At 35.5% G+C, this 18,131-nt stretch overlaps 1 protein-coding gene across 3 annotated transcripts in view; it reads right to left on the bottom strand.

Moving 5' to 3' along the window:
* Positions 1 to 387: 387 nt before the first annotated feature.
* PCM1 (pericentriolar material 1) overlaps positions 388 to 18,131 on the bottom strand; it is a 45,051-nt gene continuing 27,307 nt past the window's right edge. Inside the window, exons 22-40 of one of the 3 annotated variants that reach the window (XM_031048986.2) lie at positions 16,968 to 17,151; positions 15,858 to 16,216; positions 15,174 to 15,332; positions 14,356 to 14,412; positions 13,003 to 13,175; positions 12,796 to 12,924; positions 12,094 to 12,214; positions 11,647 to 11,784; positions 11,257 to 11,390; positions 10,557 to 10,691; positions 9,833 to 10,030; positions 7,538 to 7,597; positions 5,591 to 5,726; positions 4,562 to 4,710; positions 4,329 to 4,404; positions 3,132 to 3,373; positions 2,816 to 2,908; positions 2,589 to 2,712; positions 388 to 1,638 (exon numbers count right to left, since the gene is read on the bottom strand). In XM_031048986.2, coding sequence (XP_030904846.2) covers positions 1,613 to 1,638; positions 2,589 to 2,712; positions 2,816 to 2,908; positions 3,132 to 3,373; positions 4,329 to 4,404; positions 4,562 to 4,710; positions 5,591 to 5,726; positions 7,538 to 7,597; positions 9,833 to 10,030; positions 10,557 to 10,691; positions 11,257 to 11,390; positions 11,647 to 11,784; positions 12,094 to 12,214; positions 12,796 to 12,924; positions 13,003 to 13,175; positions 14,356 to 14,412; positions 15,174 to 15,332; positions 15,858 to 16,216; positions 16,968 to 17,151 — 2,693 coding nt within the window. In that variant the 3' untranslated portion in view covers positions 388 to 1,612. The other 2 variants (XM_031048987.2, XM_031048988.2) reach the window with 2 other exon arrangements.

The following is an 18,131-nucleotide window of genomic DNA, read 5'->3' as shown; positions in this document are numbered from 1 at the left end:
TATGCCATTTCTTGAGCCAAATCTAGTTTATATGGTAAATCATTAAACTCTAAGCTCAATTATTCAGAGATCTTACCATTCTACACTACAAAAATGACCCCTTTCAGGTATGCTCACAGACTTAATTATTCTTGTGCCTTACTGTAGTGATTAAAAACTTTAATTTTGTTACACAGGTTTGCCCTTATCACAATAGATTTCCTCTTGTCCTCAAAACTGTGAAGTTTTTTTCTGCACACAGTACCACAGTGGGCATAGAGCCTGCACAATAACTAAATTGAACTTTTTGATACACTTTTTCCTTTGGATTGTCATCTGCCAGTTCAAAATGCGCTCATAGAACCTGGAGAGACTCAAACTAAAAAAAAAACAAAAATCACAGAAGACTCACACTCTCCTTTTTATTCAAACTTCAGGCATATTTAGGCTTCACTGACACTAGACTGTTTTCCACAGTATATAGCCATATTATTACAGTGACCTCAAAAGGAAGACAATTCTGAATTAAAGAAAGATCACCACTACTTTTTAACCACTTTCAGGAAAACTTTGTTTTTAAGGTAAATGGATCTCTGTAATGCAGCAGATAGACATGCCAAATAAGCTATTTCTAGCTCTGTTTTATGACTTCCTTTTATTAGCAGCTCTGATCTTAAAGAGTGAAGGAAATGTTTGTTCTGATTCAATTTTTCCAATCTACTTTCCTACAACCCTAGTCCTGCCTTTACCATGAAACTTCAGCAGAAGCTGACTTTAACTGTTTGAGGTTTTTTAAACATGAATTTCCTAAGTTTCTTCCTTTCAATGTTAAAACTCTTCACAGTCAGTAAGTTTGAAAACCTGTAGAATCTGTTCCTATTGCAGCAACTGTAACAACACTAAATTCTTCAGACAGGTTTATTCCTTTGCACATTGAAAGTCAATACAGAAAATGCGGAAAACCAGAGTTGGTTTCTTCAGTTAACTACAAACCTAGGGTATTTATTTCACCTCAGGTTAAGTAAGTGGGCTAATAGACATGAATTCCACAGGAACATTTTTTTGTTTGGTTTGTTTGTTACAGACCACCTATACTCTAGGCTATAAAAGGAACAGGTAAGGCACATATTGTGCCAACACCTTATATTTGTAGAAGATAAACTCTGTGGGACAAGAGTTTCTTGTCCCAGGAAAATCAGCAATGTTTCTCTGAAGCTAAGTAACAGGCTGCTATAAGCATTCCAAGATTAAAGTTAGTTAACTTCCAACACCAAACTCTGCATACCATTTTGTAAGCCAGAGTAAAATTTTTCTGAAGATGAACTTACAGACAAGTCCAAACTTTATTTGAAACTACCATTTTAAACAATTTAAAAATTACTAAACAAGTCACAATAAAAGGAAGGAAAAGGTTAAGACAGAAAAAGAACAGTGCAGCAAAACTGAATGGAAGAAGATTAAGTTCCAGCTGTTCAAACTGCCACCAGCAGAAGTTAGCATACCTATCCTAAGAGGCAGTTTGTCAGAAATTTTACATTTTTTACACTTCCAGAATTCTGGCAAATAAGTGATGATCTTCTATATGTGTTTGTATACAAGGAATTTATAAATGCAGGTAGCTTCAAGGTTGTTCTCATCCACTTTGAGCTCCAAAAGTTTCTGTAGAACAAGAGAAGGCTCATTATTGTCTAATCACTACAAGGCATCAAACAGTTCTGGAACACATTTCAGCTCTTTGTAAGGATCCATTAAATCACCTTGATGAAATATCTCATCATCAACCTTTTTTACAAGCATTTTGAGCCACAGCTTACTTGAACAGCTTGTATTGTTGGAAGAATTTGAACTAGTTACATTAGGAGAAAACTACCATCAGAATACCCAGTTCATGCATTTATGTATGTCTGTACTGTACCTTCCACCAGAGAACCACAAGCCTAACAACAGAACATAAGCCTCTAATGCCGTAACTTGTGTTACAGTATCAATGTTAAAAAAATCCAAACAAACAAACCCACAAAGTTTTTTTTTTTTGACCTGTATTACCATTAAGATGGTGTAGCTGCATAAATACTGTTTCATTAGAGTGACAAGATTTTATTGTTGTCATACACACTGAAAGTTTTTTCTATCTCATGGTATGCTTCACATTAAAAACTATTTTCATTTCCCTGAAGAGTGATTTTACTATTGAGAAGTCTCTTGAACTCTTCTATTACGAAACCACTGAGCAGTCTGTCAGCAAACTGCATTAAGCATTATTATATCAGATAATAGCAATTAGAATTTACATCATTATTAAACCTCAGCTTGTGTTAACAAGGAACAAAAATACTGCTCCATTTTAATAAGTTTTAAAACCACCCTGTTATAACATGTTACTTTTTATGACTATCAGCCACATAATCTAACAGAAGTAGGTACATAAAGGACACAGAAGCAAAATCCCTTTACTTCAGTACATCATTTGAAAATGCACGTAACAAAGGACAGTCTTTCAGTACCACAATGACTGCTTAATTCCGTCAGTGGTAATAAGATATTTAAATTCTAGGCCATTCCAGAGTGTTTTCCCAATAGGTGTAGATTATTTAAAAAATAATCTTTACCAGGTTCTTTCAAAGCTTGGGGATCTCCTACTAATTCTTGATCTTGAGCTCCACCTCCACCCAGTAATTCATCAGACAAACTGTTGGTCTGTGCCTCTGTTGCCACTTTCTTCATTAAATCTGCCTATGTAAGACAGAAAGCAAAACTCAAAATACTCAATAATTCTTACTGCTCTCTTGATAATTAAGACTGCTAAATAACAACCCCACAAACAACAGCAAAATACCTCTGAGTAGACTGCAAGTTTAAGGGGCAAGTCTTCAACTTTCACAAAGTCATCTTCATCAGATTTTTGACTTATATTTCCAGAACCAGCTTCCTGTAAATAGAAACGGTGACATTTAAGAGTGCTACTCTTAAATAGTGCTACTTCAGTTTATCTGCCCTCAAAAACTAGACTCTTGACTATTATAATAAAGTACATCAAAATACACATGAAATTCACAAATCAAAACTGAACAAGACTGTAACCTAGACACAACACTGAAATAGAAAAAAGCTTCTCATTTCTCTTGGATGTATCTTAATGGAAATATACGCACATATTCGTTCACCAGCACAGGTGACTCTGTATCAGGGCTGCCAGCCATGGAGCTTTCAGAACTTCCAGCTGATTTGTTTTCCACACATGTTGTATCTAGTGTTTGAGTTTCATGTACTGTTAAAGAGGAGCTTGATTCTTCTGTTTTCATGCTGGCTGTTATAAAGGATTCTGGCGTATCGAGTGGTGTATTCTCTACACCACTGAGGTAATGAGGCAAAATTGTAGCCACATCTTGTTCACCTAAAACCACAAAACTACATTTTAACTAGGTAGAGATAGGAAAAGTTCCTGAGCATACAAAATTCCCAGATCCTTCTATTATGTTTTTTAGATTATGATCCAAAGCTACAAATGAACAATGGAAGTTACACGTACTCTCGTTAAGTATCAGCAATTATCAAAAGACAGAATGCAGCTTCAAAATATCTAACTTGATACAGCATTAAAAGTGAAGAAGCAATGAAAAACAACTTCCGGAACTGTATGACCTACTGTAAAATATTCATTCTAGATATGAGGAAATAAATAATAAAGAACAATAAATTCCTTAACATTTTGCTACATTCTTATGGCAACACAGGATCTACTCAAATACTGCTTTTAGCCTATGGAAAAAGACCAAGAACAAACCAAATATTTACAATAGAAGGACACCCAGGAGAAGGTGATAAAACTGCTGGATTAGAAGTAACATTCATACCACCCCATAGAGACTTTTGACAGAAAATGATTTCTTAGTTCTTAATCAGTTACAACACAGCATTACTCACAGAAATAAATCCCTAAAGTATAAAGTGATTTCAATTGCTAGGAAATGGTAGTAGCAGAAAAGCAAGTACTAGGCAAATCTAAACATCAAAATACTGTAACTGACAAATATAACTCTGTTGCAATTATATGCCAACGGCTACAACAGTTAACTGAAATTCATGCTATTTTCAAGCATCAAAACCACATCTATCTAGATAAGTTTATTCCAGGTTTCCTCCTTAAAAGTTCTGCTGTGTCTAAATCAACAGAGAGAGATTGAGTCAACTGATGTGGCTCCATTAAAAAACCCAGCCCAGTAAACTCCTGAAGCTTTCAACACCTTCCTTTTAATTACATGTATCACAGGCACTGTCCAAGATAATTCTCACAGCAAGCAAATTCATACAGAAGTGTTAATCTCCCAGCTACTGCACAGGGGTCTTACCTTTAACATTAACAGATTCTTGTTCTGATGACAAAATCTCACTGCTTTTTGTCCTACTCAATTCTTGCTTTGAAGTCTATTAAGGAAAGTTGCAAACAAGTTAATTTCTTCTATCATTCTACCTTCATTAGTATGAAAACAGTGAAACAAGAAAAATTGAGATATATACAAATATGTCCTGAAAAGCTGTACACTGGCTCAAGTTTTTACTGCATTTACAACTTTGGCAATACCTGTTCATTTTCAGTTGTTGTTTCACTGTTCGCTTGTAGTGATGTTTGCACATCAACAGGCCCTTCCTCAAACTCTATTTCTTCATCTTCATTCTCATCTTCTCCACTGCCATAGTTAGTCAAAGCCTGGGTTTCTGCTTTTGATAAACCTGAAGGTAAATCAAAGGAAAACCACGTCCATATCACATTTACACATTGACATAGCCTGACAGAGCAAAAGTCAGGCTGCAAAACCCAAACCTGTTTTGGAAATTTACAGCAATCAGTTATAACTCTTACTTCAAAACTTTGAAATTTAAGATACAGTGATGACTGAACTTTGAAGGATCCATATGCTCCCCATAAGTTATCTTGCAAACAAACACCACTGTGTTGATGTGAGATATCTAAGTTATTAAACAAATTGGTGTGAAGAAATTTAAAGCTAAATGAAACCAAGCTGTATTTGGTGTAAGGCTACAAATAGGACAGTAAATTATTAAAAAATATGCAAGTTCAAGTGAAAGCATACTAAAAAAAAATAAAACCATCATTTACATGAAAAAAGTGAAATTTCAGCAGCTTTCATATATTCAGTTTAAAGGTTGAGAAACTTCAACTTTAGCTGAGACAGAATATTTAACTTAATCTGATTCTAATCTGTTTTTACAGATGTACTGATTACAAAGAAAAAGCTGTTCCGATTGGAATGTTTAACCCGTGACACAATACTAGCAAATACAGTATTGGAAGAGTTTAACTGGAAAAGACCTATGGACGCCCAATCCCTGGAAGTGTTCAAGGCCAGGTTGGGCAAGGCTTTGGAACACCTCCCAGTGGTCTAGTGATAAGGGGGGTTAGAACTAGTCTAGTGACAGGGGAGTCTTTTAAGGTCCCTTCCAACCCAGACCATTCCGTGACCCCGTGACTAGAAAATCCGTGAGAGGAGATGTTACACAGCAGTACGTGATGCAACTCCTGTTGTAAAATTAGTTGGTCAAAACTACAGTGAAAGCATTGAATAATGAGCCATACGAAAAAATCACCTACTTATTGCCACTGGACCACTTTCATTCTCCTCATCTTCCTCTGGATCAGACACATCAGACCTAATACTTTCAGGAATTCCATTACCATCATATATTTCTGAGTCCTGTACTTTAACATTTTCAGTCTCATCCTTGTCCTAGGAAAACAAGGAATATTGTGCATTGTCACGTTTGCTTATTGTCCTGGGTTCAGCAGTAGCTCCTGCTGAAACCAGGACACTTATCTATAGATTAAGTTAGTTAATCGATAGATTAAGTTATGGTTTCTGCATCAAGGAGTCACCTTTGCTACTCAAAAACATCTACAGATTAAAATTAATGTTTAAGTAATACTTAGGGCCTTGAATACTGCAAAGCTACTCCAAAACCAGAGCATTAGAAGAGATCATGCACTGTTCAGACACTGCTATCAAGGACATTGTAACCTGAGTTTTTCATTATCTGAAAAGGTTCACACCGATCAGTATTCTAGCTTAAAAAGCTTATTTAAATTAGGTTTGTCATTATCTAGAGGAAGACAGACACACCTGCATTTAGTACCTTCTAGCAACTTCCCTGCTTCTAAATGACTTCTAGAAAATATTAGGAATATTTCTAACTACAGCTTCTCATTTCTTTACCAGCAGCTACTCAGCACTTTCTCTGTCGAGTGATTTTCTAAATAACTTGAGTAAGAAAATGATGCTTAGCCTATATGAATCCCCAAGTAAATCACTCAGCTAGGCTTCAAATTGTGACGGCACTCTTTTTTACTACAACAAGCATAGCAAGTGATACACAACCTTAATAAGTGATACGCTCTTTTAGTTCCAAAGCAGTGCTACAGTAACTAAGCTCATACATGCCTACACATATGCCTATGCCCATTTGGGAAAGCATTCAACATTCTACTTAGTACTTTACCCCCCTCTTTCCCTTGGTTGGAAAGAGTGCAACATTCCAGCAGAAACCATGAAGCTTCACATATAACCCATCTCCCCTAACACAATAATTTTAGTGGTTTTCAAAACAAGCTTAAAGAGCAAAGGCAGAAATCTGGGGTACTGACATTTAACACTCAAGAGCAAATGCATACTTTGAGAACTGCAAACACCTTGTGTCCCAACTCAAAACTTCTGCCTTCTCTTTAAGATGAAAACAGCTTATTCCATACCATTAAGAAATAAAATGCTAACTGCTAAATATAGTTAAGCTGTCATTGTTACTGAATTCTTCAGCAAATGACTGCATGCTCAGTGCTCTGAGCTGAGAATAAGAGAAACAGCCCCAGACCAAATCCCACAATAAACACCTTCAGAACAGGTCTTCCCTTTTTTCTTTAAAAATACAGAAAATGAATACTAAAAGGAAAAATGAAACCCTACCCAGAAGCTGCTCAGTCAGTTTAACGAATTACTCCATTTCACTTGTGTAGCATTCAACAAACTTTGCTTTAGACTTTCAAATTGTCAGTCCTAAAGCAAAGGTCACTCTATATAAAGGATACCAACAATAAACAGAAAAACATCCTCAATACTATCTTTGTTGATCTGAATGCACTTCCTGAAAGGTAACAAGATAACACTTTATTATAGTGTTTAAGCTAGTAATGGCTCTGCAGTAGAAACAAGAATAAAACAAGAGCAACCAAGAAAGTGATATCCAAATCATGTTTACTGAATGCACACAGTAACAAAGATTTATTGACAAAGGCAGATTTTTTGGCAGTCACTTCCTTCCCAGACCATCTACTCATATTAAAAAAATGAAATTGTAATTTGCCTTGTTACTTTGATAAAATAAATCCCTGAAAATAACAAAAAGGAGATAAAACCCGTGAGGTTGAATATATTTATAAACACTAGGAAATGGGCTCCTTACAGATACTAGATTTATGACAGAAACAATAAGACTAAGCGATCTGTGAAATTATCTGAGGAATAAAGACAGTCGAGAAGTATAAACATACTTTGTCCTCATCGACATCTTCAGCAGATGAACAAACATCCACCTGGACACCTTTTTTTGCCTAGAAGAAACACAAACTGTCTTCAATTCTAAACTGAAATAAATTTGAAATACTGAACCAAACTAGGGCTTCATGAAAGCCTGTCTGAAATGCCAATCTTACCAAGAACTACTATCTCAAAATGGCAGTAAGCCACAGGGACTTCTACACTATGACCTGTTTACACAGATGCTTTAACAAGTTGAGAGTTGCAAAACATTAAAAAAATGGTTTTAGCCCTTTCTATTCAAACATGTATGTCTACGTGGGTTAATTCTCCAAACTATGGTTGAATCAGTTAACATATAGAATTAGATAAATCAGCTCTTGTCAAGACAGTGCTGTGTTTTTCAGCATGGAATCTAAAAGCAGTTAGCTTACTGGGCTCAAGAGAGCCACAAAATCTAGGAAGATCAGATGTGTCTGCATCAGTACCCCAGAGCTGAAAGTTGCGAGAAGACCACACAAAGGTAATTGTGCAGATCTGTACGATGTAACTGGAGACCTATCAGTTCTGGCTCATGTGTCCTCTGTTGAATCTGAACTGCTGCTATAGGAGCAAGTCAAACAGACCATCACCCTAATTCTCCATCTTCCAGAAGAAGATAAGAAATGCCAGATCTAAGTTGGCTCTATGCATCCTCGTAAGAGTGTATGAATCAATCAAGGACACAATGAGCAACTTCAGACAGAAAGAAGCCTGATTTGGACATGAGTGTTTCTTTGGTCTTTTTACAAAGCACTCCGCAGTCTCTCTCATACCAGCCATATTACTGGTATTCCCAAGTTGAACTAGAAATATAGCTGATGATATGCTTAAAACTGCTTATAGAACTCCATGACAGATTCACAAAACACCTGCTGCTGAAATTTTAAAATGAGTTATGGGTTTGCTTAGTTTTTGTTTTTCTAAAAGAAACCTGAAAGGACCCTGAAGTCATAACTATACAAGAAACATTAAGGTAGACACCTGATTGATGTAAGTATATGAACATGATCTGGTTTAGTGTTTGTTTTGTAAACAGATCATTTTTCAGTTAAAAAATGCTACACTCCTAAAAACTGCAATACTAAAATTAGAAATGGTGATACAACATCTTAATAATAGAAATAGTGTAAAAGCCAACCAAAACCTGCTTTGTTAGAGCAGAATATGTAACACGGTCTCAAATATTTCTGAAAATCTTATACAGGTTTTATACTCTGAGTCTAGAAAGTGATACTTTCTACATATGCCAACAAGCCAACTATTTCATGACTGCATAGGACTTATTCAAGTTAGGTAAAGATGCTGCCTAAGCTACTGCGAGGAAAGCTGCAGGCATAGATGGAGAGATGATGAACTGGGACTGCCATGTCAAAATATATAACTGGGATAGAATTAATTTTCTTCATGTTAGCTGGTATGGAGCTACAGTTTGGATTTGTACTGAAAACAATGTTGATAACACAGGAATGTTTTAGTTATTGCTGAGCACTACTTAACACAGCATCAGGGCCTTTTCTGCTCCTCACACCACTCCACCAGAAAGGCTGGGAATGCCAAGAAGCCAGGAAGAGACACAGTGAGAACAGCTGACCCCAGCTGACCATAGGGATATCCCCTACCATATGGTGTCATGCTCAGCTTTTAAAGCTGGGGGAGGAAGAAAGAAAGGGACAAACTTTCAGAGGGATGACAATTATCTTCCCAAGTATCCATTTTGTGTGATGTAGCCCTGCTTTCCTGGAGATGGCTGAACATTTCCATGCCAATGGGAAGTAGTTAATGAATCCCTTGTTTTGCTTTGCTTGCACACTGGGCTTTTGCTTTATCCCACGGGGGGGGGAGGGAGCAAGTGGTGGTGTGGTGCTGAGCTGCTGGCTGGGGTTAAATCACAATAACTACACAATGGCCTTAGATGTTAATACTATTCCAGGACTTGACCATTCATTCTTATGTGCACATGCAACCATTAAAACACGTTTCCTGTGAATTACCAAAACCAAAGTCTACACTTAGATATCTGTAACAGATGCTCATCTATAATACAGGACACCTCCCTTGCTGAGGAAAACTAACTCATGCTTCTACACAAGCAATACTGTGACTACATAGTTCTCATTTGTAAAATGAAAACCAACAAACAAATACCCAACAAAACTCCCAAACCCCACATATATAGAATGTATGAACTAAGGTAATTGAACTAGTTTAGGAAATACAGATATATGACTTAAAAAAGCTACATTTTTCAAAAATATAATAAAACAGACCTCTTTAGCATAAGATTGTATCACTTCACTAGTTTCTGTCTTTCTTTTACATCTCTGCTTTACAGAAATACTGTTGTTGTCCAAGTCTTGCATTAGTTTAAAAAAGGCTAATTCATTAAATAACACTTCAGAGATCTCCACAAGAAGATCTTCTCCACAATCTTTTAATGTTCTACCAGCAAATTTCACCAGTGAATCCTGTGAAGAGAAAAAAATTTTTTGTTTCTGAAACAGGTTTTCAACCTTTGAAAACTAATTATTTGTCATATTCCTAACAATTCAAAATTAGGTATACAATAGTTAGTACTACTTTTAAAGTACAGTTTAGTGTCTTAAAGAGATTTTAAATAGAATCTCTAATCAAGTAACAGAACTTATCAAGATACTGATTTAAACTCTTTTAGGGAAAAAAAGGAGCAAGAGCAACCTACTGATTTTAAGGAATTTACACAAAAAGTTCATGAAGAGCATCACCAGAGCTCTCTCTGTGAATACAGCCACACGCTGCAGACACATCTCTCACTGTTTGGCAGTGAAGGAAAAAGAAGTTCTGTACCCAGTAAAGTTTAATTTTAGGAAACAAGGTAATAAATACCTTATTGCTATATCGAAGCTGAACAGCAGCAGCTATGCTCTAATTTACAGCTTCAGGGAAGCTGGTTTATCTGTTGCTCATTATCCAAGTTAAAACAGGGTCACAAAACAACATTGAAAAGCTACTAACCTGAAGTATACTGCCAAGCTGCTTATGAAAGAACTTCACAAATTCTTTACTTTCATCATTTTGTTGTGTAAGAGTCAAGACCATACGTCTCACTGATGTCAGTAACTGTGACGAGCACACTTCATCCATATGTTCCTAAACAAGTATCACACATTAAGCATAGTTACTATTTAAAAAGCCCAAACAACTAGCCATCAAGTCCAATACTGAAATCAATTTATAAAAATATCACCTGTTCTCCAAAGGAACAGCACTCCATGAGCAGGTCCTAACCCACCTCACAAAACAAACTAAGTGGAACACCGTTATAGCAGATACCATACTTCATTAATGACTGATTTGCCATGACACACAAAGCTTTATCCCACTTTTTCAGTACATGTCATCTTTTAATGTCTGGACAAAAATTTCTACTTGATTTGGTCAGCTCCAAACAAATAAATCTCTATTCTTCTTTATGCCAAGTCACCAACCCTTTCTAGCCATCTAGAAACCTTGTAATTTCTTTTTCTCTTATTAAAAGCCCCACAGAATCTTTCTGTTGGAGCATTTAATTATTGCTTCATCCTCTGCAACTTCATACACACTTATTGGCAGCTGTTTCCAAGATGCAAGTTATCAATTTTAAGCAATGCTTTCTATGCAATTGTGCAGGTCCCTTTCCTATCCTAATTCACACCTTATTAAAAGGAGTTTTTACCTTCAGAAAAGGAATGACCTCTTTCATAATTGCTTTAATCTGCCGGTCAAGCTGCTGAGTATCTATACGAGGACATGGAATAGCAGAAACTTCATTTAACTGTAGCACAGGAGGACATTCACTATTACTTGGACCTTGTTTAGAAAAAAAAAAAGAAGAAAAAAGGAAAAAAAGGCACATTTAAGTCATTCAGCATCACTATCAAAGAAATCAATTTCAAACCCATGTATTTTCATTAAAAAAAATAAATACTATTTACTTAAGTATGTAAAGTTCCTTGGAAACTTTGCTAAGTTTTCAAAATAAATGAAGAGGAGAGTAATTCAGCCAATTACATGATTCCTGATAATTATTTTCTAAACTAGGCAAAATATGTATATATGTGCATACCTTCTAATTTAGCAGCAGAAGCACCCTGAAAATTACTAGAGCGGCCCTCAGAGTCAAGGGTACTTTCAGCTTCAATTTTCATACGCTCATATTCCCTCATCCTAGCCAAAGCTTGATCTAAGTGAATCACTGTGTTGCCTATATTTAGAATAAAAACAACTTTTAATCTAAAAAAAAAATCAATTGATCATCAAATTAACAATAATAAAAATTAATTCAAAGCCACAAATTTTGAAATCTACATATAACTGTACTTGAATTATAGTACTTTATTACACACTTTGATCAGCTCCAAGTGTTTCACAAGTGGCTAATTTCTCTGTCATTTTATGAAACGTGATTACACACTAAAAATTGGAGAATAATATGCTATATTTAAGCACAGACAATTGCAGGTATTTTGAGAGGGAGGGAGTAACACAGCATGGTAAATCACATCATTCTTACCAAGGTCATCAGTGGCAAAAGGTTCAAAATTTGAAGATGTAGACATAATACTCCTATTGTCTGCATCATTTTGTTCACAACCTTGACATGCTTCTGTAGAAAAGTTCTTGCCAAATGCTTCCTGAAAAGACATTGAACAACTGACTACAAAGCAGGAATGCACCATCCTCTCACAGATGTAACAACAAGCCTTCAATTCTTTTCAGCCACATGCTGCAGTATCAACACTTGTCACCAGAATGCCTGACTGTGGAACAACCTTGCTTACAGCATAGATCCATCAGGTGATGCTACCACATTTATTTCAAATATTTCAACTATAAAACACAAAAGCAACTACAGAGGCATCAGTGATCCCTTAGATATAAAAAAAGCAAAAATTTGAGGGGAATCTTTAGATGAGTACTTGCCCTGACATTACTCACTAGCAGATTTTGACTCTTTTTGAATATCAGTTTCTGATTTACATCCCCCTTCATGTCATATTCCTTCCTGACACGTTTGTTTCCAATATCAAGAATCCTACTATACTTAGTTTTGCATTTTTATTTCCCTGCATTTCTTTGTTTAGAAAAGCCTGTGTCAGTTGATACTAATTTTAGAAAAATTGTTAGACTGAATATTTCAGTACACAAGCATGCATATAAATTGAAAAAGTAAAAAAAGCTGACAGTAAAGTAGCTTCTGAACTTCAAAACTTACATCATCTGTAGAAGGAAGGCTTTCACTGGGAGTGAGTTCAGAATTTGATGCCACCCATGTTCCAGAATTCAGTGATTTTGTGCACTTCCCTCTTTCATTGTTCTCAGATAAATGTCTCGTCACTATATCCTGGAAAAGATAATAAATCAATACCGTAAAAAAGGATCCAAGATCTGTTTGATTCATACGCAGGATTTTTGAGCATACCTGTAAAGCATACAGAGCCCTTTGCCTCAGGTAATCTGTATTTAGCATCTGAAGCTCATGGAAAAGTTCAATAAGAAAGTGGGGACGAGACTCATTTTGAGAAATGAGAGTTGCCACTTCAGAATAAATTGTGTCACGCAAAGCTTCAAACATAGAAAGATCACTACCGGTTTCTGTAGAAAAAAAGGGAATTCATTAAGTCCTTGACATGCATTTATTTGAAAGACAACTGTCTTATTATGTATGCAAGTTACAGGTACACAAACTAAATCACAATCATTGTAGATTCCATTACATAGCTGCTTTCCTAAAACTCACTCATTTCCTGAAGGGCAACAGTGTTTAAACATTCTGAAAGAATACTTTATGCAATCCTCTATATACAAAAAAAAAAGCATTCATAGGAATAACTTTTTTTACAGTTCTGAACAATACCTTTGGAAAGCATTCTTTACTAAAGTGAATAATGCACATACTTCAATATTGCTGTCAGTTTTGAAAATAGTTTGAGGTACTCCAAATGGGATAGCCAAAGGTCTCAAATTTTTATAATACTAGTAAGTCCACACTTCAGCAACATAAGCAACAGCATGAAGAAAGATCTAGACTGAATTTAAGAAAGCTACTACTTGCCACACCTCCCACATGAGCATAAATCCTGCATTCTCATAGATGTATAATATCATTAAAGTAATATCATACCCTTAATAATATCATATTTATGAAAAGACAACGTGTTCCCTAGTAAGTCTCCCATTCCTTTGAAAACTGAGGATTATCCTTGCAACAGCTGAAGTATTACATACATATTTTAACAAGTGTTGAATGAAAAAAAGTTACACTTGGAAAACTCAGCTTAGTTTAACAGATGCGTATTTGTTAGTATTTAAGTTAATGCAGTTATTAGCAATACAACAGATGTTACTGTGCAATTTGATTATCTGCAAATAGTTTAACAGTATTTAAGCATATAGATAAGCTTTTTCAACCATTAATAAGCCACCAGAAATCACTCCCCCATCAATAAAATACAATAGCAGCTTTTCAACTTGCTAAAAATGCCTATGGAAATCAAATTCTTACTGTAGTATCTATATGTGTATTTTCTACTTGCATTTGTGACTAACCAAGAATATGATAAACACATTCTCCACAATTACAATTCAAAGTAGTTTTTATCACTGCATTTCATGCAAATTACAATTAACTTCTCTTGTCTTGTTTACAGAGAAGGTGCTGCAATAGTACTAATTCTGAACATCTGCTAAACAGTCTGAGTTATAGGACCAAAGCTAAGAGAAAATAAGAAAAAAGTAACAGGACATTGTTGAAGCTAAGCACTGAATGCATTACCTGGTGCTTCAATGCATGCATTTCTGTTAGACTGCTGCAGAATTCTCCTAGCATGCGCTGTAGGAAAGTGGGGATAGACAGTGATAAACACAAAAATGTGCACCAGAAATAAAGACAGGGTCTATATAAAATAGCAGGAGGAAAAATGCTTAGTCATTCAAACCACAGCAAAGCTGCTTATTGTGAGAATTTGACTGGTAAAAGTTTGTTAAGTATCCCAATAAACAGCTCTTAGTGGGGACACAGCAACATTGACAAAGCTGTACATTGTGCTACAATGACTAGAATTTCTGCATCTTTCAAACAGAAGATACTGTCAGAACCTAAAAAGATAAATATATTTATGATCTAGATGCAAGAAAAGCAGCGCAGATGCCAAAAATGTAAGGATTTATGTGATGTTATAAGATTGAGTTTGAATGATATTTGATAGAGCTCCTTTAAGCATGAATAGAAAGAAAACATGTATGCAGTACAGGATGTAGTTTAAACAAAGCTTAATGTGTTATGTAGTTACTTTCCATAAAGACACCAACAAGTGGGTGGTGGTTTCTACTGGCTATGTTTTTGTTCATTTTACAGTTAAATATAGAAACAAACCCATCAATCAAGTACCTAATCTACAGAAGGTAGATTTGGTAATCAACCAAAGCAATCAATATCCAACTTTTTACACACTTTCATGTTTACAGCATCCTAAATATACAGTACTGTCTTCTTGTCATAATATATTGGTTTTAAAAAAATACACTAGCAACAAAGTATGGAGGTCCTTTACTCAGAGAAGTTCACAAAATAATTACATCAGAAAAGAATACCTGAAGACATTTCTGTAGATCTACTGTATTTAATTATTTTTTCCAATTGTTCCCGATTCCTTTTGCTGAAGACCTTTGCATGAACCACCTCTTCCACATGTCTGCTTTTATTGCTCTTGCAGGGTTCACACACACTTGAAGCACTTGCACTTTCATAACCTAATGTAAGGGAATGAAAAGGAAGACATAAAAAAATAGCTTACAAAATGGTTTATTACAAACTTGTTTGAGAGCAACCTCAAAGATTAAAAAAACCAGTGATGTTTCCTAGCAAGAAAATCTCTGTGCTCTGAAGCCTAACCCTCAGTGACTACAACTATACATGTTAGTACTGTCTCTATCTTCTCATTCAGTATTCTACTAAAGGACATCTTTCAGTGAGTCACCCAGTTTGAATGTGAAGACCTAACAAAAATACAGATTCTCCTGGTGGTCTATCTCAAGGGTATTCTTAAGTGTATCTGTATCCACTATCAATTCACATCATGATGCCCTAATCAGCTATGGTTTTTATTTACTGAAATACTGAAAAACCTTATGTAGGTGCATTACATAAAATGAATTTGTATTCCAGTGACTTTTCATTATTATAGGTACCACTTATGGAGAGAAAATTCTCCATAATGTAACGATTATGACCCAAGTTGAGTATGCCATGGTATCCAAGATTACTTTACAACCTACCAGTATTTTTAATTCTGCCCTTTAGCTGAGAAGAACTCTTCCTCTTATTCTTTGATTTGGGTGTTTTATCTTTTGATGCCAAACTTGCTTGCGCTGATGCTTTTCTAGATTTAAATGTCTTTGCCACAGTAGTTGGGTCTACTGGATCAGGCATGCTACTAAAACTCTGCAAAGACTCTTCATCAAAGTCTCTTCTTCTGCTCATATCAGACTGATTTTTATGACCGGAAGCAATGTTTTGTCCTGAAACTGCAAAACCTGCTTTCAGCTGAGACTGATCATCTTTTTTCACTTCCTGGCTATCATTAAGCCAAGCTGATCTTCTTTCTGTTTCCTCTTCAGCTTGTCTATGACTCCTTCTGTCACAAAGAAAGAAACACACATCATAATATATCATAACCTAGTCTCTCAGATAGAAACAGCACATATTATCAGGCAAATACAGGCAAATAGCTTTATCCATAATGCAAGTCATCATGCCCTACTTGGTTAGCCATCAACTGAATGCTGGGCGGGATGGGGGGATTAGGAGGGGAGAGAGAGGAGGAAGGAAGGGAAATCTAGTGAGAACCCTTCCAAATGGAAAACTTATGATGCCTGAAGAAATTTATCACCGATTTCAATCTGAATACACTTATGCAGCTATTACTGTGCTCTAATAGTAGTATAGGACAAAACAGTTCTTTAAACAACATTCGTTACTATCTACCATAGCACAAAGATAAGCCTTCACTGAAATTCTGTCCTATAGTTATTCAAACAGCTCAGTTTCTAAAAACCATGGAAATTAAATCTTCCTCCACTTACAGGAAGTATCACAAAACCACTCTAGTGTTATATTTGATCTTACAATTAAGTGATACATTAATATATAGAAAAGCAGAATATTTGATTGAAAAAGAAAAAAAAAACCCAAACAAACAAAAAACCCCCACAAAAACAATGACAAAAAAACCCACAAAAAAACGCAAACTGCAAAATTAAAGCTCATCTGGTAATTCTATTACAATGAATTCCCCAAAAGAATAATGAATTCCCACAAGCCCCAGAAAAGGTAGGAGTTTGGGAGGGAAAACAGTTAAGCAAGAGTTGCACTGTGACATCTACTACCTTTGTTTTTCTGCTCCATTAGAGGATATACTTTCAAAAGGTTTAGGGAACGTCATATACTCAGTTTTCTCAGAAGCATTATGATCCAGAGGATGCTGTGGCTCCTGCTGCTCACTGCTGTGTGGAGAAGTATTGTGTGCAAAATCTCCAAAACCAGAAGGGAACACTGGATTACAGTTGATACCTACAAAGCAAACAAGAAAGTAGATACTAACTCATTTATCTGTGTGATATAAGTCAAATTTGAGACACACAGTGTGACAACATAAAATTATGAAGCAAACATAGTGGGTAAGTAAGCGAAAACTGTTTTTATCCTGAAAGCATGGATGCAGGTTTTAAATATAAATGGATACAAAACACTACAATCAGTGGAGAGACAAATGTATTTCAAGAAATCAGTGAAAGTGAAATATGAAGGTAATAATGACAAAAAGGCAGAGTTCTGTCTGCATGAAGACTTTATCAATACTTCAACTACTATCAAATTTATAAGAATATTTCAATTGTACAAGTATTCACAGGGACAAAGAAGTCATAATACTTATTTAACTTCAGAATCTTTCTAGCAGTGGCAAATTGAACGTAACTATTCTTCTGTGCAGGTTCCATATAACATAAAATATGTTCTTAAACAGGAAACAGACACTCTAGGTATCTGCCTATTTCCTAGTTTCCTGAAATGACTGAAATATATCAAGACAGCTTTAACAACTTTACAGTAAAACACCTACTTTTTCCCCCCCCCACTTCAAATTCAACACTAAAAGCATATTTGGCGATGAGATTAGGAACACTGTACCCAAATCAACAGTTATACCATACGTTTAATGGGACAAAAAATTAGCAACAAACTCCATCTACAGGCATTTAAAACAAAATTAAGTGCTGGAAGTTCTAAGAAAAAGAGAAATAATTATCAAGTGACACCTTAGAATAAAAGGGTTCACTTAGAACACTATTAAATGGTTACTGAAGTTATGCAAAAGCTTTAAACATTGTTTTTCATGTGTCAGATGTAGAACATTAAAACTTTATGGAGTTGGCTTTTCCAATTATAACCAACATCTTATAAAGAAAGTCTTGCTTTTCAAACTGAAATGAAAATACACAATATTCTGCAATAAACATTAACAAACTTCTGCTAGAATAATATGGGCTCAT

This window comes from Melopsittacus undulatus, chromosome 7, assembly GCF_012275295.1.
Source record: "Melopsittacus undulatus isolate bMelUnd1 chromosome 7, bMelUnd1.mat.Z, whole genome shotgun sequence".
NCBI lineage: Eukaryota > Metazoa > Chordata > Aves > Psittaciformes > Psittaculidae > Melopsittacus > Melopsittacus undulatus.
Note: the sequence above shows the minus strand (reverse complement) of the source record. Positions and strands in the feature narration are given on the sequence as shown.